Raw genomic sequence first — 22,656 nt, 5'->3', positions numbered from 1 at the left:
TGCGCGCCCTGGCCAGATATCCTGCTAAAATTAGGCGCGAACGGTATTTTCGGTCACTCGGACACACGGCGCACCATTAATCATCTGCACAAATAATCCGAAGCGATTTGAGGCGCGAATAGACACGCAATCAGTCAATCGTAAAGGCTCACTTTTAACGATCAATAAAGTGCTCAATTGTTGAGCATTTAGCGCCGAGCGGGAAAACTGACACGCGCGCTCGCGCGTCTTTGAAGATGAGATGATCTTCAATGAATCGCCGAGGATGAACTGATCGTCACTCCTCGAGATCTGGCTCTTCCTCGATCATTCGCACACCTCGCAGAAAAGACGCCGAGGGGCGAAGCGCCGATTCGAGCGAAGATGAGAGATGAAAATGTAAATGTCCCCCGGTTTTGCCATCATTTTAAAATGATTTAAGCATATCTGGATGTCAGGTGGAACTAATATACTTTCAAAAATATATTAATAAAAGCGATAAAAATAGCAGAAACATTGACTTGTGGACAGTGCTTCAAAAATACATCCTGGCCATCTTCTGGCTGTGTGTTGGGCCCCTTGGCGATCAATCAGTCCGCTGAATGCTTGGACGCAAATTAGATTCTATCGTGCAATTTGTGCAGGTTAAATTTGGAGGCTCCTCATCGGCCAATGAGCCAGAATGAGGAATCTCAAGGGGGAGATATCACGATTAGCGGATGTGCTCTGATCTCCAGAAGCGGAGGAACTGTTTGAAAACACAATGAAGACTTGGGAAAGTCTCTTCACTGCGTAAGAAATTCTCCTAGATATTATTTTTTGGAGAAACCAGTAAAAATCAATGCATTTTCCCCGTTTTCCCAGAAATTGAGTGTCAAATTTTGGATAAAATTAACCAACATCAAGGCCAATATTTTCTGCTTATTCTTTATACTTATTTATAAAGGAAATGTAATGTTTTGGGCCCAATGGAAACTTCTTAGAATAAGAAGAATCATTAAGAGTTCTTCGTGTTAAGAAGAACAGTTTTGAGAGCAAAAAGTTTTATAAAGAGAGAGATTTAAGCCTTCAGTAGAATATTAATTGTTGTAGAGATTTCAGTCAAATTATCTCCCCCTTGAGGAATCCCAAATAAACCACAAAAGACGTTTACAGTTTCTAAATGACTTTCCCCTTCGTTGCACGCCAGGGACCCTTTTATTCGCGTGTCTCTCGCCTATTATTAACCGCGTACACAGAAGTGCAGCCGCGCATTGTGTATTCATTGAGAGAAAACCTTTGCTCTAGCCTAGAGTTCTGCCACACTCTAGGCAAAGTCCACCTTTGGGCTTTTTGGGTGGGAAAGCCAGAAGAGGAAATCTGCCTCTTGGCTAGTGTGAAAAATCAAAAGCAATAAATTCAATTTATTGGGCATTTCCTTCGACAAGTAATGAGACGATCAAATGGGTGAAAATATACACAAAGCGACCGAGAGACGAATTTATTCTTTCTCTTATTTCATCACACCTCAAGTTAATTCTGGCGGGAAAGTCACTATTCACACTATTGCTACATCCGGAAGCCCACAAATTGACTCATTGTCACTCGGCTGTGGGAAATTCGATTTTATTTGTATAAACATGAAAACAGCCCACAATTTATGGCTCATGATCATGAGTTCAGTGGCTTGAGTGATTTATAAGGCGCCTCTTCCAACCCCCCAAAAAGCGATCTCAGCTCCTCAATGAACGGCCCAAGTGTTGGCTTTTTCTGGACAATTTCACACTCTCTCAGAACTGCTGATCATGTGGATAAACAAAGATAAAATAATTTGTGATGCTGAGCGGGAAAATTGAGGTGCCGCGCGGTTAAAAATAAACCCACTTGCGATACTTAGAATCGTAAAGATGCAGATTTTATCATAATGCTGGAGAAAGTCTAAACATTTCTGGGTGATAAAAAAGAGTGCGTGCAAAGTTCTACATTCATAATTTTTTTGGCGAGGCGCTCTCGCATCATTGAAATCGCTCAGCAAAGCGATTATCATGGGAAAATATGAGAAATTTCTCTCCACTTCGCACGAAATAATTGCTACACTGTTCAATGTGATGAAGAGTGGTTGTGATGAAAAGCTGTGTGAATCAGGAGAAATTTACGAGGATGTCTTTGAGTTGTTGAAATTTATAATCATAAATATTTCTGCAAATTTGAAACCTGTAGGAATGGAAAAGGTCTTAATATAGAAATACTCTGAATGTCGTGTGAATATCATGAGATATTCATTGGACAGTTCACAAGATATTTCAGAGAATTTCTGGAAAATACCTTATTTAATACACTTGTCCTTCTTTATGTTTTACAACAAAACCATAGGACACTTTTTGAATAAGAATATTTAACATTTCCATTTTTAACAGTGTAGAAAATGCTCGATGAAGACTTTTCTTGTGTGAATTTTCATTGAGCTTCAGTCGTCAGTCTTTCAGTTTATTCCCAACCGTCAACTAAGGAAGACGCTTAGGCGGAAAATTGTCTAGTTTCACGTGAAGATCTCTTAAGTGACTTTTTGTGTGATCGAATGCCAATATTTCGGACAATTTACCTGGATTAAGAACAAAGAAATTGCACACAGCCAAAGAAATGCCTCAGAATCAAGGACAGAAGAAGAAGGTTAGATAGAAATTGAGAGTATAGAGATTTTTCATGTGAATGCGAATAAAGTGAGAATTGTACACATGATTTCGCTACAATAAACTGTGAAAAATTTTTTGATAATTGCCTTCGAAATCCACGTGTTCGCATGGATGAGATCAAGAGATATCTTAACATTTGTTTAGCACACTTCCAAGCTATTTATAATTTTTTGCACCCTCGCGATTTATCAAGTGACCAAAAGGAATTCTCGCGGGCATTTTACGGGCCTGTAAACTTTATATTGTTCAGCTGCTTTGTCCTCTATCTTCATTCCGGTGGAATTTTTTTATCACACGCCGCGCGCCAAGAATCAAAAATCCGTTGTCTTCAAACACACTTTCTGTCGACTCTGAGGAAAAATGGGCAACATGCAAAGAAAATGTCTCAAGTTTTATTGTTTGTCTTTTCTCACATCAGCCAAATTAAATAAACGTGGTCTAGCGAAAGGCGACCTTCTCGCAAGCTTAATGTTCTTCATTGCAGAATCACGAGTGGAGAAATCGGTGATTTTTCATTCTAAATAAAATAGGGAAATAATTAATTATATTGTCTCTGTGTTGAAATACAGCTTGATTATTTATCTCTAATCGTCGAGACTGTTTGTAAATTTTGCAAAATTACTTGAAATTTATGGAAATTGAAAATTTTCAGGTGTGAATTTATGTTATTTTACAAATAAATATTGCCGCTCGTGAAGGATTTTATCGTTGAAAATCCTGCAAATTCACTGCGGAGTTTATTTCTTGATTTCCTTTTTGCAACGCTCTTTGCGTCAAGCGATGTACTCGTAAAACTCATGTGTCGATGCTGAGAGATATTTAATGATGATTTTAAACGTTCCGATGAAAAAATTAAGACGCCATCGAGGGGTGAGCAATTGGTGAGAATTCAGTGGAAAAAACGCCCCCAAAATATTACTCACTAAGTGAGAAAATAAATGTGCGCTTGTGACAGAATTTTATGACTAATTCTTGGTCTCATTTTGTATGGCAAAAGCGGCATAAAAATCCAAGAGGTGAGGAAAACTCACCAATTGAACAATAAATAAAAATTGACGACGATGAAAGACGTCAAAGATCATGATTGTTTATAGCACGATCGCTACAGATAAGAAGGAAGATAAATAGCTAGAAGACCATCTTGCAAATAACCTCATTTCTCAGTACACACTTTTTTTCCCATGAAAAATCGTGAAAAACATTACACACGAGAAGTCAACAGACGATCGGAATAAAAGAGACCCATGAAAGAATCAGAAATAGCCATTGGAGTTGGGATTTCATTGTTATCCATCCATTACATGAGGACTTGTTCTGCGGAATTTCACACGACAGACACAGGACTGTCCTTAGAAGTTCATTAAACACAATAGAATTTTGTGTTCCAAAGGTGTTCTCAAAAAATTGTTAAGCAAACAGAAGATTGCCAACTAATTTTGAAATATGTTTGCCTACAACTTGTGGCTTTTAGTGTGTTATATATTTAAGAAACAAGTTACTTTTCATATATTGTAGAATTTTCAAGGTCATGCAGCCTAATAAAAAAAAAATGTTTGAGCCTTCAGAAATGAGATTGCAGTGAGTTTCATTTAATCACACAAGTAAGAAAAGAATGACAACAAATATGCATTGGAAGTGTCGCTGGAGTGTCCAATCATTGTCTCATTATTGACGATGAACAATAAATAGGCGCAAAAGTTGAAATAAATATCGTTTATGCAGTCAGTGATAGATTTACATAATATTTTTGTCTCAAGAATTTTCTTAGGATACTGAAAGACTTCATTTCAACAATTTCAACGCAATGAATGAGACTTGATCCATCAGCTTGATGGCAATATGTGTGATTTACTAGGCTGTAAAAGAGCAGAAAAGGAGCCCAAGTGCAAGACGCAGAGTCTAAGGAAAAAGCGGTAAAACTTGTACCAATTCTCATCTATTTTTTCACCCGGACTCGCTATAAATAGTCTCATGAGCTGATTTCTTTTAATTGTACGGTGATTGTGTATAAAAAGACCACAATCATCTTGTATCTAAATACAAATCAAACACCCGCAAAAATCAATTTCTTGACCTCTTCTTCTCTTGTTTTTTAAACAGCGAGTGGGTGAAAATCCAATGTTTAAATTCTCCTCGACAGCATGACAATTTTGATAAAATTCCTCAAGACGCGAAGTCGCAGTGTTGAAAGTGAAACATGTTTATTATTCCACTTTGGTTATCGTCCAAACAGAAAGACATTAACACAAACCACAGATATTTCTCAGAGCATCTTTTTTTCTGCCTGACCGCAGTTGAACAATTAAGCATTTTATATTTCCGACAACCATTAAATTAAAAGGCGATTCTGGTGTTGAATTGACGAACATTCGACATTTGGGGTGGAAAAATGTGCTTCAGCAGCAGGTTTTAGTCGTCACAACGACAATTTCTCAAATTAATCAACCTGAATTAATCCCGCGTGAAGTGCTAAATCTCACGACATTTAATTAATGTGTGGGATTAATTTTCACTCAATTTTCATCTAAAAGTTTTTGGCTTTTCACGGGTAGAGGTAAAAACCTTGAGGACTTTTGTCCCAGACATTGTATGCATTTACATAACAATCACAAAAACAACGCACTTTTCTCACAATTAATTAATACAGCAGCCAAAATCACGAGATCAGTGCCAAAGGCAAAGCACACGACTTGGCGTATAAATTCATGACTTTGGGAAAATATATCTCGATAATTTGTCACATCCTCAAAGTATGTCTCAATAAATTCATATTTTGCGGCAAAAGCACACAGATTTATCGACTAATTGCAGCGACTTGGTCGCCATTGCGTGCCATTTTCTCATCGAAAGGTGACTTTCCAATCCTCTTTGATCATAAATGTGCTATTTTCGTGACTAGAATATTAATAATCAAGGGCTGTGTGTCGTTAATTAAAAATGTAGGACAATTATTAACAACATAAAGTGAAGAAGATTCCCATGAAATTCGCCGAAGAAGAAGAAATTAATGCGCAGATTTCAGGAGAAATTGCGAAATCGAGCAGAGCTTTTCAGTGATCTCATCCGCACAATCATTCCCGGGAATCTCGCGGTTGATCCTCACGCTTTTAAGCTATTAGTGACCGGAAGCTTCGCATCCCGACAATTTCCCGCCACTTTTCGGATAAATTGACTGATTGTGAGGGAAAAGTCTGACGATTGAAGGTCTATTTTTAGCACAGCAATTGTAACGAAATTATACTAAATAATCTTCATCTTTCTGATCAAATATTCTCTAAATTCAAAGGTGTTTAGCGTGATTTCTCGCATCGCCCACGAATTTATCCAACTGCCTTCCATTCAACTTCACACAATGAGCATTTTCACACGTGAATCCGCTATAAATAGGCGCCACTCACCATGTCTCGCGATCATATAGAAAAGGCACAGTCGAAGTGGAGGAGAATTGATTTAGTGACAAATAGTTGGAACTTCCCAACTTGTTGAGCCTCTCAATAAAAGCTCTTTCGCGCCAAAACACACAAACACGCGTGAGCGCGCCAAATTATGACCCACTTTCATAGATATCGCCTCTTTGGGGACAGACAATAAACACAGAGTTATGTCCCGTGGACAGATCGGCCAATTGGAGGCTTGAAGGCACAATTTGTGGTGAAAACAACAACATTCGGTCATTAATTGCATGCGATATTGTGGCTAAAAACCACAAAACACACACTCACACACACTAAAAATTCTTGAGTAGCCAAAGCCAAAGCGGCGGTTTTTGGCAAATAATAGTAAACTGCAGTCGAGGACTAATAATAGAGGATTATATTGTGCACAAGGTTGAGCGCGCTTGTGACAGGGAAAATTCACAGTTTTGCCATGATTTCCGGAAAATTTATTTCATATTTTGCTTACTGGGAAATTTTAGGAATGTTTATTGCTTCTATTTTTCGAGTTATTTCTGGTGAAATGACCTGTAAAGGGAACATAAATGGCTAAAACGTTGTGCAAAGAGACTACTTTTGTCCTGTCACAACACACATGACTCATTAAGTCACACTTAATCATTTTTCGAAAATAATTTTGTACCTAAAAATAAACCTCATCAGTATTGACATGTGATATGGATATGAAAAAAGGAGTCCAAAAGATAGAGAAAATCTTAAAATGCATTTCAATGCAAATTGAAGATGAATTTATGCCATCAAATAAGCCCTCATAATTATACATTTACTTACGAGTGGGTGGAGCAATTAAGTGGGCGGCGCATCAAGGATATTTTTATTATCCGTTTTATTGTATCCATTAAATTGGAAAATTCGTGAAGAGAACAAACGGTTCTCCAATCCTGGCCAAAGTTGCGTCACTCTGGCCGGCGTGCGTGAGTTTCAGTGACGAAAGACTACGCACTCAACACCTGTTAGTGTCTGATCAGTCCACAGCTGATGGTTTTCCTCTCATTTTCCTCGCGCTTCTGTTAATTTTAGCCTGCTTTGTGGCTGTTCGGCTGAAGAATGGCGCTCTTGGCCCTTGGTTTGAGGGTGAGGGTTAAGGCCGTGTCACACTTTCGCACACTCAAGCATTCCCATGCGAAATTCCTCAACCGGCCAGGGAGTCTGAGATCGCGAAACATCACAGTGCTTTCAAGACTTTTGTCAGAGTGTCAATCAATCAATTATCATTTTGGGTTTTTCCTTTATTTTCTACGACACATTGAAGCCAATTTGAGCGTGGAAACGTGCCAATAAATCCTTCAATATTCCATTTTTATGCACAGAATGATAAAAGTGCACTTCAGCCATTCGATGGTCCAATAAATTTCTCCAACGGAATGCAGAGAGAGAGTGAGAGAGCGCGTGCTTTTCGGGTTTAACAGAATGCCAATCACTCTTCGCGAGAATCAATTCAAACATTTTCCCGCGAGCGTGCCTCATTTTTTCCGGACGCGCGATGCTTTATTATCGTCAAAATAAATACAGAGTGCCGACTAATTTTCGCGCACTTTTTCTCATCTGATGAGCACCATCTGGAATGGACGAAAATAGCGCCCCAAAGCCCCAGGGAATGGTCCCCATCTGTGCACTTTTCATCGTGAAACATCTCACGATTCTCTGGGAAGGGGTGAAAGATTGATCTTTTTCCGGCCGCGTATCAATTAAAAATTAATGAAGTGCATTTGGAGTCAATTAATTTTTGGCCGCACGAGCAATTCTCAATTGCAGGGAGCGATAAAAGTTAATTTCAGTTGGATATCTCTACCGCGATATTTATAGACTTTTGAGTTAATTGAGATGCCTTGGATGAATTTATGGGCGATCACTGGGAGTGAAGCAATCTTGTGAGGTTCTTTTGGGCTCCAGAATGGAATTTTGATGTATTTTTTTCGTTGATAATTGCAGAAACACCACAAGCATCATCATCACGACAAGAACAACAATGCCAGCACTTCTGGCGACTCTGGCACTGAGATCTCTTCCATTGGCTCCTGGGAGAGTTCCAGTGATTCCGACAAGAAGAACAACAACGCCAACTTACCGTACAGCGTGGCGTTTTCCGCCACAATGGGGCGCTTCCTGGTGGCGGCCAGAGACCTGAAGCCAGGCGACATCATCATTCAGGACCAGACGCTGATCATCGGCCCGGCCACGGACGGAGGATTGGTGTGTCTGGGATGCTACCTGCCGCTGCCCACGCGCACGCCCAAGTGCCTGGGCTGCGGCTGGCCGCTGTGCTCGGCCAAGTGCCCAGGATATCGCCAGAAGTTTGGACACAGCAGCAGTGAGTGCTCCTTCCTCAGGCAACACAGGATCGCTGACGCGCTGGAGCGGAGTACCGGACAGACGGAGCTGAAGCAGATCTATGAGTGCATCCTGCCGCTGCGGTGCCTCATCCTGCGCGACGCCGACCCCAAGCGCTGGTCCATCCTCATGGATATGGAAAGTCACAACGGCGTGCGCAGGAAATTGCCGGCGCTGTGGAACAGGAACCAGGAGGTGATAGTGAACCGATTGCGAAACAACTGGGGCCTCAAGGACTTCTCCGAGGAGGAAATCCACACCGTGTGCGGCGTCATCGAGGTGAATTGCTTCGAAGTGGGGCACAATGAGTCGCGCGCCAGAGCCTTGTACCCGTCCGCTTTCCTGCTGGCGCACGACTGCCGCCCCAACACCACACACACCGATCACCCGGTCACGCACGAGCTGCACATCCGCGCCACGACGCCCATCGCGAAGGGCGAGGCCATCACGCTGACCTACGCCTACACGCTGCAGGGCACGCTGAAGAGGCGCGAGCACCTGCAGGAGGGCAAGTTCTTCTGGTGCTGCTGCGAGAGATGCACAGATCCCACTGAGTTCGGCACCTTCTCCAGTGCCCTCACCTGCCCCAAGTGCACCCGCGGCGCCATCCTGGCCACGGAGCCTCTCGTCCAGACAGCCGATTGGAAGTGAGTTTAGTTAATTCAAACTACATCCCGGGCGGGTTCACATTTGCCACACACATTTGATCTATATTAATTACTGCTATTTCCCAATTTTCCTAGGTGTCGAGAATGTGGATACATTGTGAGCGCCAAGGCGATGAACATTCTGGTGGATCGAATATTCGACGAGCTCGAATCCTTGGATGTTAACAGCATCGAGAACCTCGAGGAGTTCCTCGATAAGTACCGCAACGTCCTGCATCCCAATCACTATCTCAGCATCTCAGCCAAGTACTCGCTCTGCCAGCTGTACGGCAAGTTCGAGGGCTATCTCATTCGCGATCTCACGGCCAAGGACCTCCAGACCAAGGAAACCTACTGCCGCGACGTGCTGCGCGTCGTCGACCACCTGGAGCCCGGTATGTCGCGCCTCCGCGGCGTGATCATGTACGAGTTGCACGCGCCCATTATGATCCAGGCCACCAGGCAGTACGAGGCGAAGGAGATCAACGCCGAGGAGCTGCGCAAGAGGCTCATGGAGGTGTACCACTTATTGAAAGACAGCGAGGCGATCCTCGCCATCGAGCCCGAGGGATCGCAAGAGCAGACGATGGCCTGGGCGGCCAAGTTCGCACTGCAGCGACTCAAAAAGTCCCTCACGAAGATCAATAAATGATGAAAAGGGTGTGAGAGTTAGGCTTTTCCTTCATTTTTAAGGAACTCTATTATTATAACGAGTGTGTATTTCTTAATAAAACGGTTAATTCATGTCTTTCATTTGACAAAATCCACAAAATCACTTTGCTAAAATTATTATTAATTGCCAAATGCCATTGGCATAGAAAGAACAGCGATAAATCCGAGGATAAGTGGGAAAATGTATGAATTCTTCTCTTCTCTTTTACACCCAGATCCTCACGTTGTTGTCCCAGCTGCACGAGGCCAAAGCCATTCCGTTTGGCGCCAGAGAAATTGACGTGATGCGATTCTCATGGCCAGGAAGCGTTCCCAGGTGGCTTCCCTTCAGGCTGTCCCAGTAGTGCACATTGTTGTCGTCACTGCCGCACAGAACATATCTTCCGCTCAGCGACACGGCGCAGGACGTGAAGCCGCTGGTCTTGTTGGGCGGCTCGAACTGGCACACTTGCTGATCGGATCGGATGTCAAAGAGCCTGGCCGTCTTGTCCTCGGACGCCGTAGCGAAGGCCTGTCCACTAGGATGGAAGCAGACGCTGTTCACATCCGCCTGATGGCCGAAGAACGTCTGCCTGGGCTTCTGCTCGCGCACATCCCACAATTTGCACGTCTTGTCCACGGATCCCGTCACGTACTGCTTCCCGTCCGGCGACATCGAGATGGAAACCACGTCACCAGCGTGAGCCTCGAAGTCTGAGGTCTTCTTGCCCGTCTCCAGATCCCAGATGCATCTGCAAGAAGCGAATGAGCGCCCAATTTGCGAGAGCTTCAACTGCACTTTCACTCACATTTTCATATCCCCGGAACCCGTGAGGATGTTGCGATCGTCCAGGAAGCGACAGGAGCTGAGAAATCCCTCATAGCCAGCCAGCTCCCGCACAATCTTGGCCACTCCTGTGGCGTCACGGTTGTTGAGGTCATAAACTGTGCACATATTGTCCATCCCGCCGCAAGCTTTACTCAGAAAACACTCAGTTTTACCTTTCAGAAGGAGAGAAAATGCAGCCAAAAACTCACCGACAAAGTTCCCGGATGTGGCAAAGGCGCAACTCATGACCCAGGATGATCTCAGAGGGATGACCTGCACCTTGTTGCCCGTCCAAGTGTCCCAGATGATCAATTTTCCATCCAGCGAGCCCGAAACGCAGTGTCTAGAGTCGCCAGCGAAGTGCACAGAGTTCACCTTGTTAATGTGTCCCTTGAGGAACTTCTTGGTGGTGATGTGAACCTTGGGAGCACCGGGGACGTCCCCGCACTTGTCATTTAGAGTGCAATCAGCGACTTTCTTCTGCTCTTCCTTGATTTTTCCTATCAAGGAATTCAGCTCATCCTTGAGAGCGCTCACTTCAGAGTCGTCTTTTCCCATTTTCCAGAGTGTTGCACACGAGAGTTGGCTAGAAACTGCCTTCAGAAGCTTTGCCCAGTCAGCTCGAGAGTCTTTCTGGAGGGATAATTGAATTAGACACAAAAATTAGGGGGATTTTGCAAAAGAATTTCTATGGATTCCTCACAAATCGATGGTGAATGAAGCATAAATGAAGTAATTTGATAGTTATAGGGCAACATATGGAGTGGAAATTATGAAAAGAGATTTCCGCGGTGAGTTTCCTCATTTTTCTAGCATTTCCAGAATATTCGGGAAATGATCCCAAAAGTGGTCGTTACTTTTCAATTCTCTCTTTCCCTCGCACAGCACTACGAGCGCTGACGGCAGTTTGCGGTTTTCCGCCGTCAAACCAAAATAAAGTGAGACTTTGTGGTTTTTTTCGCATTTCAACAGTATTCTCCGGCTTTTCCGGCACTCTTTTCACCAATCTGGTAATTAGGCATGGTAGAGCTGTTGAAGACGTTGCAATAGGCATCCCGGAATGACTGTTATAGCTGCAATTTCAATCCTCCTGCTCCAAGGTTAGCAAATCAGCTGATTCCTCCCCCTCCTTGCAATCCTCGTATTATCAGCCTTATCAGCTGTCTTATCTCTCTTTCAATTCGCTATTTATTGCTACTCAATGCCCACGGGGCCGCAGGTAAAGTGGCTGGCGTGATGATGTTGTGAGGCTTTCCGGACACTTTGACTGTCGTCTAATGCTGGGCTTTTGGGGTGTTTTAGGGATGCTGTCGCACCTGGCGATGGTGTCGGCGGCGGAGAATCTCACTGCCATTACCTGGGCGCACGCGGTGAACAACCAGGCGCTGCTGGACGCCACGCTGGCCAGCGATATTGACATGATCGAGGCGGACATCGTCCTGGGGCACCTGGTCAGCGATCTTGACGGTCCATTGCTGCCTGTGATGGGCCATCCGCCCGCCAACACCTCTGACATCTCCCTCCAGGGATTCCTCACGCAGATCCTGGAGCACAATCGCAGGAATTCGCAGAGCATGAAGGGCGTGAAGCTGGATTTCAAGTCCACCGAAGTGTTCACCGGATCCCTGGCGATGCTGTCGGACATCTGGGCGTCCGTAAGGTGAATTTGTCATCTGTTTGAGCTGTCCTGACTCTCCACCTTTCGCGGCAGATGGACTATCCGGTGTGGCTGAACGCTGACATCATCCGTGGCCCGGTTGATAACACAGGAACTCAGCCTGTTGATCCCAACGTCTTCCTCAGCAGCTGTCGCAGATTCCCCTCGGCGGTGCTCTCCATCGGCTGGACCACACGATGGGGCCCTGACTTCACCGAGGGCAGCTACACTGAGAGCCAAATCGCCCTGATGCGCACCAGCATCAGAAACAACGCCATTTCCAGCTCTAGTCACCCGATCACCTTCCCAGTGCGTGCTGGCATCGCTGCCCAGAGTCTGCCGCAGCTCAGTCAGCTCATGAGGGACTTCGCCCAGACCAACACAGTCACCCTGACCATCTGGTCTAGTGAGAATGATCACGTGGACGTGGAGAAACTGCGCGCGCTGATCTTCTCCGTGGGCGTCGACAAAGTTTACGTGGACGTACCAAAGGATCTTCTAGATCAGCTGGACTTGGGCACCAACAGCGCCAAGAGACTCTTCCCCTTTACACTTCTCGGCCTGGCACTCATGATTCTGGCCCTTTTTGTCAGTAAATCACACTGAAAGTACATAAAGAGATGAAAAGTCATATCGAAAGTCGAGTATTTCAGTTAATGATGAACTTTTATTGAGGTTTTCGTCCATAAAACATGATCAATCGATGAGGGTCCTTCATGGGCTCAGACTTGAACTCCTCCTTGAAGAGATTTAGCGACTTTGCGATCTCAATTTGATCCCTCATCAGTTCCTCTTTGTCTTCGTCTTTGAAGTCCTTCGAAGGATTTGGAAGACTTGCAAGAAATCCTGCAAAATATGCCGATAAGAAATCCATAAACAAAATGCCAAGGACAATTCTTACTCTCATAGTCTTTCTGAGATTCCATTTGATGATAATTATTTTCAAGAGTAACCGAAATATCAGTGAATCCCGCAGATTTCATATATGTTTCACAAGTTTCTACGATATTTTGAAGCTCGTTTAGTGGATAATTCATCATTTTCCGTGCGTCCTTCAATCGTGCCCTCCACTTCGGGGATTCGGCTAGTTGGAAGAGAGGTTGCAACAGTGGAGCGCCAGCAGCTTGAATAATCCAACAATCTCCGCCAGGCGCCAGAAGATCGAAGACATTCTGTAGAGCTTTGCGCTGATCGGAAACATACATGAAGCAATATATCGAGAAGATCCTATCAAAATATCCTTTTAGAGAATTTTCAGGAGATTTCATGATGTCCATTTCCAGGAATTCCACATGCTCAATCCCGAGGAACTCAGATTTGCAAGCTTCCAGCATTTCTGGCGAAATATCGGCGCACACAAGCTTGCCGAAGTTCTGAGGCAGCAAAGAATAAATGTATTTCTTCGTGACGTCACCAGGACCGCAGCCAATGTCCAGAACTCTTTCGCCGCCGCGCCACTTAATATTCCGTAGTTGTTGGAAATAGAAGTCAATACAAGATATGCGAAACTCTGTCGTTTCACGAAATTTCTCAATATCGTACTGATTAATATTTTTCTCCATTTCAGCGACTTTACGTGATCGCGGTTGGGCTTTAACTGAAAAGTGAGAATACGATTTATTATTAGTTTTTTTTAAAGCATTTATAGGGTCTTAATTGACGATCAGGAATTTCCTATTGTTACTATTCTTAAGCATTGATTGACGAGATTGACGTTATAAGAAATTAAGTGGTTAATGAATGAATGTGTGTTTTTGTACGCAAAGTTTTTGCACTCGGCAACATGTAATTTCGAATCGTCTTCTCAGGCTCTTTTTTGTTATCTGCAGAGTCTAATCCATCGTCTCAGTTAGCTGACTCAAAATCTTCCAGTTATGAAATAATACAATTGATTTATGAGTGTTTAATCGGAATTGTTTATGAAAAAACGCTTTGGTTCTAGTTTATTGATCATAATCTAATTAACTAACTTTGTATTAACTCTCGAAGTTTTATTAATATTTCGCAGCTTCTTTTACAGATAAATACAAGTTAATTTCCGACACCTTTTCACAATCACAGATCAAGTGACACTGATTACACGTTATTATGATCAGTTTTTATGCATCTCACTAAAGATCTGGTTCTCTAGTTTGAAATCTATTAGCATACAACTTGTTTTTCGGATTTACCCCTAAGTGGACTTCTTGGAAGATACTGAGCAGAAATCGAAGAATGTTTACTGCTTCCCAACTAGACTCAGACTGAAAGAGAAGTCAAAGTTTGCTTATCTTTTGGCGCGCACGGCAGACTTTCATGAATGCGTGACGCGCGACTCTTTTTTCCTCTTAATATTATTAACGTGTACAGTAATTTTTGCTTAATCACGAATAGTGTCATTTTTTTGCAGCATCCCAGAGTTTTTCTGTCGATATTCACTTTCTCCTGCCAAAGAAATAACAACAAATTGACCAGACAATGCATTTTTTCATCAACCTTCTTCAGACTGAGTCATTATTCGTACGCTTTGATAGGCTGAAGCTCAAAAATTCAATAAATTCTTCTATGCTGAAAGCTGAGGTAGTAATATGCGTTCTAAAAAGATTATTCTTCTAAAGAAATAAAGATCACATGCCAAGAACAATTTTCTTATCGACTCTCTCGGCCGATTACAATATCAGGCAGTCTTGCAAACACGCAAAATTTACTCTACAAATCAACTTTATTGCTTTCAGGCCAGATTCACACGCATTTGCTCTTCACTCTCCGTCGGAAGGCGCGCAGGATTGAGCTTCTTGGCCCTGTTCTCCAGGATTCCGTACGCCACGTGGTTGATGATGAAGTCCGGAGGCAGCGCAACGCCCTGGAAGCGCGTCAGTTTGCCCACGGGATGAACGGAGGCGATCGTGCAGCGCCCAACGTGGCGACTGGACGCCACCATCGGGCCTCGGCTGATGTCCACGTGCTCGCCGACGCGATAGATCACCACTTGGCCATTGTTCTTGGCGGCAATGTCGGGGATCTGCTGGCTCTTGAAGGCGTTCTCTTGGAAAATCTCCAGCGCGAGTTCTGTGCTGACCTCCAGACGCTCAATGGGCAGATCTCTGGCCGCCAGCTTCACCATCTCGGCAGACAAGGTCTTCAGCTCGAGCAGCGTGGGCTTCCAGTCGGGCTGCGCCAGCGAGACATCGTAGACGAAGCTCCCGGAGCGCACGTTGGGCGACGGGAAGCTGTGCAGCTGCAGCTGAGCCTCGTCTTTGAACGTGGTGGAGAGTACGGCGCCCAGGAGGAAGCTGCAAGTGCGCCAGAAGGCGCGGTTCACGGCGTGCGGGTCGGCGGAGGTGAATGTGAGCAGCTGCAGAGTGCAAGACTCTTGGAGAGGCCTGTGCATGTCCCAGGGCACGTTCCCGTCCAGCAGCGCCAGGGCAGAGCGCTTGCAGTGATGCTCGCTGAGATGCTGCGCGCAGTTGAAGGGCGTGGAGATGTTCCTGTTCATCATGAGGGTCGTGTCATGGGGTACGCCCAGGTATCTAACCTCAATCCGCTCAATGCGTCCCACTTTCGCCCGCTGGGCAGTCTGTTCGGCCGTGAAAAGATCACTGCGACGCCTGGAGATCTCAGCATAGGAGATTTGCCCTGGAAAAGCGATACACACTTAGAGGAAAACTGGCGGTAAACAGTGCTTGGGACTCACTCTTGAGAATCCTCTGGATTCCGGCTGTGTGGAGGCTGGCCAGAGGCCGGAAGGCAGTGTGGACACTCATCCTGGATGTGCGAAAACAAACACGCGTTTTCCTGAACTCCCGCGAAACCTTACGAATGCAGCTGTCAAGTGACAGCTGGAGAAAGTCTCCAAAAACTCCCACACAAGCACTTCTGCCCACAGAAAATCCCAGATTTTCCTGCGAAAATCCTCCCTCTGATCAATAGAATCAGCCACAATCCCTGGAAATGGGACAGTGAGGTGAGATACTGGTGGAAATAGTGAAAAACACCCCTGAATTTCAGTGCGAAAGCAGTGAAATGCAAAGTTAAACATCTGCTGAGAGAGACACACTTTTGCCAGCATGTTTTCCGCTTTCCGGAAGCTCACGGCCAAGTCGGAGGCCCAGGCGGGCCCACCGGAGACTGCTGGCCACTCCATGTCGGGCACGCTGCAGAAGAAGTTCGCCAAAGGCGTGCAGTACAACATGAAGATCATCATCAAGGGGGACAGGAATGTGGGCAAGTCGTGCTTGCTGGAGCGGCTCCAGGGGCGCTCCTTCGTGGAGGCGTACACGCCCACCGAGCAGATCCAGGTGGCGTCCATCCAGTGGAGCTTTAAAGCCACCGAGGACGTGGTGAAGGTGGAGGTGTGGGACGTGGTGGATCGCGGAAAGGCCAGAGCACGCCAGACGAGCCTCAAGCTGGCGACGAGCGTCCCTGCGGCTGAGACTCCGGCGCTTGACGCTGAATTCCTGGACGTGTACAAAGGCACGCACGGCGTGGTGCTCATGATGGACATCACCAAGGCCTGGACGTTCGAATACGTCGCGCGGGAGCTGCCTAAGATCCCGTCCGAGATCCCCGTGCTCATCCTGGGTAATCACTGCGACATGAACCACCATCGCGTGGTGTCCGCCGGCCAGGCTGTGGATCTGGTCGAGGGGAGTCAAGCCGATCGCGCCGGGGAAGTTCTCTACGGCGAGAGTTCCATGCGCAACGGCTTCGGACTGCGATTGCTCCACAAGTTCCTCGGGCTGCCCTTCCTCAAGCTGCAGCGAGACACGCTGCTGGCACAGCTGGAGCGCAATCGCCGCGACGTAGACATTTGCAGCTTCGAGATCACTGAATTCCTCAAGTCCGGCGACTCGGATTATGGACAGTTTTTGGACCAGCTCGTGAGCAGGAGGAGACAGCTGGCGGACGCCAAGAGTGTGCCCGAGGTGCGTCCCATGAAGAGCATAATCGTGGGCGGCGGACAGCCAATTGTGGTGCCAGGGCAGGAGAAGAAGCCTCAGCAGAAGAGCCTGGCCAATTTGGTGGCGGACGTGAGCAAGCTGAGCGTGACTGAGGGTGAGAAAATCACCAGTGTGGAGGACTTCTGTCCCGAGGGCGGCGGCGGACTGGACAAAGACTTCTTCGATGACTGCCCAGTGACGCCCACAGTGAAGATGCATGCCCGGAGTGGCGGGAATGAGTCTGACAGCGACGCAGAGGGTGCCAATCCTCAGGTGAGCAGAAGAGTTGTGATTCGGGGAGCGTTTTACTGATGGTTTTCAAGTGCAATTCCACAGGTGGCGCGCTTCGAGGAGGAGTTCGGCGATGAGGACGATGACGAGGAGCCCGTGGGCATCAAAACGCTGCCAGAGAGTCGCGACGAGATGGAGAACATCGTCAAGATTGGGCTGAAGGACGCGGACTTTGATTCGTGGATCATGGATTCCAGTGTGCAGCAGCGCAGATCTCCCGAGGGCGGTGAGGATTCCGCCACCACGGCCAGCATCCACCAGGATGTGTCGCCAGTGGAGGCTGAGGAGACGCCCGAGGAGCGGCGGAAGCCGAAGAAGAAGAAGGACAAGAAGGAGAAGCGCGAGAAGGAGGAGCGGAAGAAGAAGAAGCGCAGGTCTCGCGAAGAGGACGCGGGTCCTTCCTCGGCTGAAGGCTACGAATGCATCTGAATCTTCTTTTTTCTCCTTCTTGAAATTTTGTTGATTTTTTTTCTATTGAGATTTTCCCATCCAACGACTTTTTTTTATGTTTAATAAATCAATTATTTTGTACCTTATCATGGAGATTTTGAGTGCTTGAGCAAAGATACTGTACCTGCTTCCGAATTGGACAGTCTGGAGTCCCAATAAAATGTATCTCAATGTTTATTAAGAGATTTCAATGGTAATTAACTGAAATTTATAGCTTCAGATCCAATGAAAGTGACTTCTAACGCATTTGCTTGAGGTTATCAAGATCGTTTGTCTGAGAACGAATTCAGTCGGTTTAAAGAAGTTGTTGCGAGTAGAAGTTCTGGTGAAGATGCAATCGTTTCAATATCACGAATACAACACTCAAAGTTACGCCAGTTCTACTGGCATTAGGTTGGTTTTCTTAGTATTTTCTCTAGATTCTGGCTAAAGCAGTTCGGGAAAATTGGCATTTTACAGATGCGAAATGATTCAGAAGATTCTGGAGGGATTTTTCCAGCGTCTGAAGTGGCGCGGCGATGAGAGAGTCATGGACATTGGGTGTGGCATTGGTGATGTGACGCGCCGATGCTTTCTTCCTCTGCTTCCGGACAATTTCCAGAGACTTGTCTGCGCGGATTTCTCGCCAGTGATGCTGGAAGCTGCGAAACTGGAATTCCGCGGCATCGATCGAGTGGATTTCCTCCAAATGGACATCGGAAAGAACGTGGAAGATTCACTGAAGGAAACCTTCGACAGGATCTTTTCCAGTCTTAGCTTAATGTATGTCCAGGATCAGATGCAAGTCTTCAAGAATGTTTTTGATCTTCTCACGCCTGGAGGAGATTGCCTGATTATCATCCTAAGAAATGGAGCGATTTTTGAGACAGCATTTCAGCTTTCAGAGACGCTAAAGTGGAAAGACAGACTGAAGCACTACAGAGAAGTGTTTGTCTTTCCCTATCGCGAAGATCCCGATCCTATGGCGACTCTGAAGAACCTCCTGAAATCCGTGGGATTCCAGGATATTTCCGTGAAGAAGGAAGACTACAATCATGTTTATCCATCAACTGAAATCTTCAGAGGTAATTTTCTTGTGGATTCCTTAAGATTATTTGCTAATTCTGAGATTTTCCCAATTCCAGAGACGCTGAAATGCTGTCCAAGCTTCCCAAACAACTTGTCAGAGGACGAAAAGGATGATCTTCTGGACGATCAAGTTGATCTTGGAACCTCTTTCAACATCATACAACCTTTTAGAGACGAAAGCAAGCCAATGAAAGAAATTCCTTTTCAAAATCTCATCATTTACGCCAGGAAACCAGAAGCTTAAAGTATTTATTGCGGTTTCCTACCGTAAAACTCTAGTATTTGATGAGGTTCCTTTGTGGCTTCATATTGTGAATTCTCTTTAAAAACATTCAGCGCTCGTGCTATTTCAATTTGATCCCTCAGCAATTCTTCTTTGTCCTTTTCTTCCATACACTTTGCTGGATTTGGAAGGCCTTCAAGAATTACTGTAAAGTTAAACGAATAATAAATAATTATGAAATTAACCATTATTGTGTTCGGTGTCACCTTTATAACTCTCCAAAGATTCCATTTGGTTATAAACCCTGTCCAGATTGACTGAAACGTCTGTGAAACCCACAGATTTCATGTATGTTTCACCATTTTCAATTGGATTGGGATCTTCATAAAACTGGTAAACGTAAAAGTCTCTGAAGTTCGCTAACTTGTCCTTCCATTTTGGCGTCTTGGCTAGTGTGAAAATCGGTGAGACGAGCGGAGTACTAGTGACTTGCAAAATCCAGCAATCTCCGCCAGGCTTCAGGAGATCAAAGACGTTCTGCAGCGCTTTCTTCTGATCGGAAACATACATGAAACAATACATAGATAAGATCCTGTCGAAAGTGCCTTTCATTGATTGTTCGGGTGTTTTCATTATGTCCATTTCCAGGAATTCCACATTTTCAATCCCAGTGAACTTAGATTTGCAAGCTTTCAGCATTTCTGGCGAAATATCGGCGCACACAAGCTTCCCAAAGTTTTGAGGCAGAAAAGAGTAAATACAGTTCTTCGTGACGTCACCAGGACCGCAGCCAATGTCCAGCACTCTTTCGCCGCCGCGCCATTTAAGTTGTTTTAAAATGCGTTCCGCGTAAAATTTAATTCCAAGTTCACGAAAGCTTGTAGCCACGCTAAATTGCTCAATATTGTAGTTATTTTGATTGACGTTCATTTCGACAACTTCTCGTGATCACTGTTGAACTTTATCTGAAGATAATAAATGATTAGCAGCAATAATGTGTTGATAGCTAGATTGGGTTTTACTTGTAGGCTTTTCAAGATTACACAAATATAAAGATAAAATGTATATACTTACATGAACTATGTGTACTATACCAAAAATGTTATCAAATACATGAAAATGCTCATTTTCCATACGAATTCCCCCATAAATCACATGTGATTTGTTTCTAAGATTTCGATGATTTTTACTGTGCATTCATTTCCGATATCCTCAATAATTTTTTGCAAGTAAAGAAGACAGATTACCTAAGAATTTCGGTATTATTGTTATCGGTTCATTTGCGAACGTTACTTTGCCACGAGTCAGGAAAGTTCGATTGTGTGCTTCAATTGTATAAGTCTTGCGATCATTATTGTCTTTCCGTACAGAATAAATGTGATAACGAAGTCTTCATCAGTTCTTTTTGCTGCATTTCTTTTGACTCAAGATGTATTGTTTGCATAGCAGAATAGTCGCATTTCTAATTTTCATTAATTAATTATTATTCCTCTTGCCTTATAACGGATTCTTTGTGAGTATATAAGGAACTATAGTGAGACTGATTAGATAGTCTCTTGACAGAAGCCGTTGAGTAAGAAAGTCCTTTTGAAGATGAATTCTTTCCAGTATCACGAATACAATCCTCAGAAATACGCTTTTTCTTCTGATGTCAGGTTTGTTCAGTGAATTTTATCCTTTAATATTCCTCTAATTACACTTGCTGATCATTATTTTTCCCAGATGCAAGATAGTTCAGTCAGTCCTGGACAGTCTCTTCGGGAGTCTGAAGTGGCGCGGTGGTGAGAGAGTCATGGACATTGGGTGTGGCATTGGTGATGTGACGCGCCGATGCTTTCTTCCTCTGCTTCCGGACAATTTCCAGAGACTTGTCTGCGCGGATTTCTCGCCAGTGATGCTGGAAGCTGCGAAACTGGAATTCCGCGGAATCGATCGAGTGGATTTTCTCCAAATGGACATCGGAAAGAACGTGGAAGATTCACTGAAGGGAACCTTCGACAGGATCTTCTCCAGTTTCTGCCTTATGTACGTCCAGGATCAGAAACAAGTCTTCAAGAACATCTTTGATCTTCTCACGCCTGGAGGAGATTGTGTTATTATGTTTATGCGCAGAGGAGCGATTACGGAGACAGGAATTCAACTCGTGAACACTCCGAAATGGAAAGACAGACTGAAGCACTACAGAGAAGTGTTTGTCTTTCCCTATCGCGAAGATCCCGATCCTGTGGCGACTCTAGAGAACCTCTTAAAATCCGTGGGATTCCAGGAAGTTTCCGTGGAGAAGGAAGACTTCAATCATGTTTATCCATCAACTGAGAACTTCAGAGGTGATTTTCTTGGATACTTAGAAATTTCTTTTCAAAATTTTGAACTTTTTTTTCATTTCCAGAGACATTAATGTGTTTGCCGGACTTTCCGAACAACTTGTCAGAGGACGAAAAGGACGATCTTGTTGATGATCAAGTTGATCTTGGGTCTTCTTTCAACATCATAAGACCATTCAGAGACGAAACCAAGCCAATGAAAGAGATTCCCTATCAAAATCTCATCATTTATGCCAGGAAACCAGAAGCTTAACGCATTTATTGAGGTTTTCTTCCATAAAACACAAGAAATTTATGCGGTTCCCTTTTGAGTTTTGTTGCGAAATCCTCCTTGAAGAAATTCAATGATCGTGCAACTTCTATTTGATCCCTCATCAGTTCCTCTTTGTCTTCTTCTTTGAAGTCCTTTGATGGATTTGGAAGGCCTTCAAGGAGAACTTAAAAAAGAAATACACATTAGGAAATTTATGAAAAGGTAGAAAAAATAAGCTTTACATTTGCACAATATCTCTGATTCCATTTGGAGGTAGGATTCCTCGATAGTGACCGAAATGTCGGTAAAACCAACAGATTTCATATATTTAGTGCCAGTTGCAATTGGATTCGGATCTTCATTGTAAGGATAAATATGCACATTACGAAATCCGTGTAATTTTTCCTTCCATTTAGGAGATTCAGCCAATATAAACAGAGGTTGCAAAATTGAAGGAACAGCAAATTGGTTTATCCAACAATCTCCTCCGGGCTTCAGGAGATCGAAGACGTTCTTCAAAGCCATCTTTTGATCGGAAACATACATGAAGCAATGTGTTGAGAAGACCCTATTGAAACTTCCTTTCAGGGATTCTTCGGGGGACTTGCGAATGTCCATTTGCAGGAATTCCACATTCTCAACCCCAGTGAATTCAGACTTGCAAATTTCGAGCATTTCTGGTGAAATGTCCGCGCACACGAGCTTCTCAAAGTTCTGTGGAAGCAAAGGAAGAATGCACGATCTCGTGATGTCTCCAGGACCACAGCCGATGTCCAGAACTCTTTCGCCGCCGTGCCATTGAATCTTTCGAGAGAGGCGATCAAAAGAAGGCTGAAGATTTTCCTTGCGATATTCTATCACTGCACGAAACTTTTGAATGTCATACTTTTCGTCCTTCTTCTCCATT

General features: G+C 44.5%; 10 protein-coding genes across 11 annotated transcripts; 5 read left to right on the top strand and 5 right to left on the bottom strand.

Moving 5' to 3' along the window:
- The first annotated feature begins 2,440 nt into the window (after window positions 1-2,440).
- LOC132255656 (SET domain-containing protein SmydA-8) lies at window positions 2,441-9,761 on the top strand. The gene is made up of 3 exons (XM_059751767.1): window positions 2,441-2,628; window positions 8,039-9,084; window positions 9,181-9,761. Exons 1-3 carry the CDS (start codon window positions 2,599-2,601, stop codon window positions 9,734-9,736), a joined length of 1,632 nt encoding a protein of 543 aa, XP_059607750.1. The 5' UTR covers window positions 2,441-2,598; the 3' UTR covers window positions 9,737-9,761.
- Window positions 9,762-9,785: 24 nt separating this feature from the next.
- LOC132255657 (guanine nucleotide-binding protein subunit beta-2) lies at window positions 9,786-11,149 on the bottom strand. The gene is made up of 3 exons (XM_059751768.1): window positions 10,774-11,149; window positions 10,545-10,710; window positions 9,786-10,487 (listed from the first exon to the last, which is right to left on the bottom strand). Exons 1-3 carry the CDS (start codon window positions 11,120-11,122, stop codon window positions 9,962-9,964), a joined length of 1,041 nt encoding a protein of 346 aa, XP_059607751.1. The 5' UTR covers window positions 11,123-11,149; the 3' UTR covers window positions 9,786-9,961.
- Window positions 11,150-11,468: 319 nt separating this feature from the next.
- On the top strand, window positions 11,469-12,860 carry LOC132266022 (protein FAM151B). 2 transcript variants are annotated; one of them, XM_059766847.1, is made up of 3 exons: window positions 11,469-11,664; window positions 11,867-12,219; window positions 12,276-12,860. In XM_059766847.1, the coding sequence occupies exons 1-3, from the start codon at window positions 11,625-11,627 to the stop codon at window positions 12,825-12,827; spliced, it is 945 nt and encodes a 314-aa protein (XP_059622830.1). In that variant the 5' UTR covers window positions 11,469-11,624; the 3' UTR covers window positions 12,828-12,860. The 2 variants fall into 2 exon arrangements, with proteins under 2 accessions (XP_059622830.1, XP_059622831.1); XM_059766848.1 differs by lacking the exon at window positions 11,469-11,664 and adding an exon at window positions 11,690-11,783.
- A 28-nt stretch (window positions 12,861-12,888) lies between these two features.
- LOC132255924 (juvenile hormone acid O-methyltransferase-like) lies at window positions 12,889-13,783 on the bottom strand. The gene is made up of 2 exons (XM_059752096.1): window positions 13,123-13,783; window positions 12,889-13,067 (listed from the first exon to the last, which is right to left on the bottom strand). The coding sequence occupies exons 1-2, from the start codon at window positions 13,781-13,783 to the stop codon at window positions 12,889-12,891; spliced, it is 840 nt and encodes a 279-aa protein (XP_059608079.1).
- Window positions 13,784-14,062: 279 nt separating this feature from the next.
- LOC132255563 (large ribosomal subunit protein mL39) lies at window positions 14,063-16,009 on the bottom strand. Its single transcript, XM_059751652.1, has 2 exons — window positions 15,895-16,009; window positions 14,063-15,836 (listed from the first exon to the last, which is right to left on the bottom strand). The coding sequence occupies exons 1-2, from the start codon at window positions 15,962-15,964 to the stop codon at window positions 14,932-14,934; spliced, it is 975 nt and encodes a 324-aa protein (XP_059607635.1). The 5' UTR covers window positions 15,965-16,009; the 3' UTR covers window positions 14,063-14,931.
- A 258-nt stretch (window positions 16,010-16,267) lies between these two features.
- On the top strand, window positions 16,268-18,055 carry LOC132255562 (rab-like protein 6). Its single transcript, XM_059751651.1, has 2 exons — window positions 16,268-17,413; window positions 17,477-18,055. The coding sequence occupies exons 1-2, from the start codon at window positions 16,268-16,270 to the stop codon at window positions 17,858-17,860; spliced, it is 1,530 nt and encodes a 509-aa protein (XP_059607634.1). The 3' UTR covers window positions 17,861-18,055.
- Window positions 18,056-18,347: 292 nt separating this feature from the next.
- LOC132255923 (juvenile hormone acid O-methyltransferase-like) lies at window positions 18,348-19,193 on the top strand. The gene is made up of 2 exons (XM_059752095.1): window positions 18,348-18,945; window positions 19,006-19,193. The coding sequence occupies exons 1-2, from the start codon at window positions 18,348-18,350 to the stop codon at window positions 19,191-19,193; spliced, it is 786 nt and encodes a 261-aa protein (XP_059608078.1).
- Window positions 19,194-19,412: 219 nt separating this feature from the next.
- On the bottom strand, window positions 19,413-20,102 carry LOC132255922 (juvenile hormone acid O-methyltransferase-like). Its single transcript, XM_059752094.1, has one exon. It carries the CDS (start codon window positions 20,100-20,102, stop codon window positions 19,413-19,415), a length of 690 nt encoding a protein of 229 aa, XP_059608077.1.
- Window positions 20,103-20,765: 663 nt separating this feature from the next.
- On the top strand, window positions 20,766-21,749 carry LOC132255921 (juvenile hormone acid O-methyltransferase-like). Its single transcript, XM_059752093.1, has 3 exons — window positions 20,766-20,827; window positions 20,895-21,499; window positions 21,562-21,749. Exons 1-3 carry the CDS (start codon window positions 20,766-20,768, stop codon window positions 21,747-21,749), a joined length of 855 nt encoding a protein of 284 aa, XP_059608076.1.
- A 5-nt stretch (window positions 21,750-21,754) lies between these two features.
- LOC132255920 (juvenile hormone acid O-methyltransferase-like) lies at window positions 21,755-22,655 on the bottom strand. Its single transcript, XM_059752092.1, has 2 exons — window positions 21,992-22,655; window positions 21,755-21,921 (listed from the first exon to the last, which is right to left on the bottom strand). Exons 1-2 carry the CDS (start codon window positions 22,653-22,655, stop codon window positions 21,755-21,757), a joined length of 831 nt encoding a protein of 276 aa, XP_059608075.1.
- Window position 22,656: the final 1 nt, after the last annotated feature.

This window comes from Phlebotomus argentipes, unplaced genomic scaffold (assembly GCF_947086385.1).
Source record: "Phlebotomus argentipes unplaced genomic scaffold, Phlebotomus argentipes genome assembly contig_5, whole genome shotgun sequence".
Taxonomy (NCBI): domain Eukaryota; kingdom Metazoa; phylum Arthropoda; class Insecta; order Diptera; family Psychodidae; genus Phlebotomus; species Phlebotomus argentipes.
This window is presented reverse-complemented; position numbering and strand designations above follow the sequence as displayed.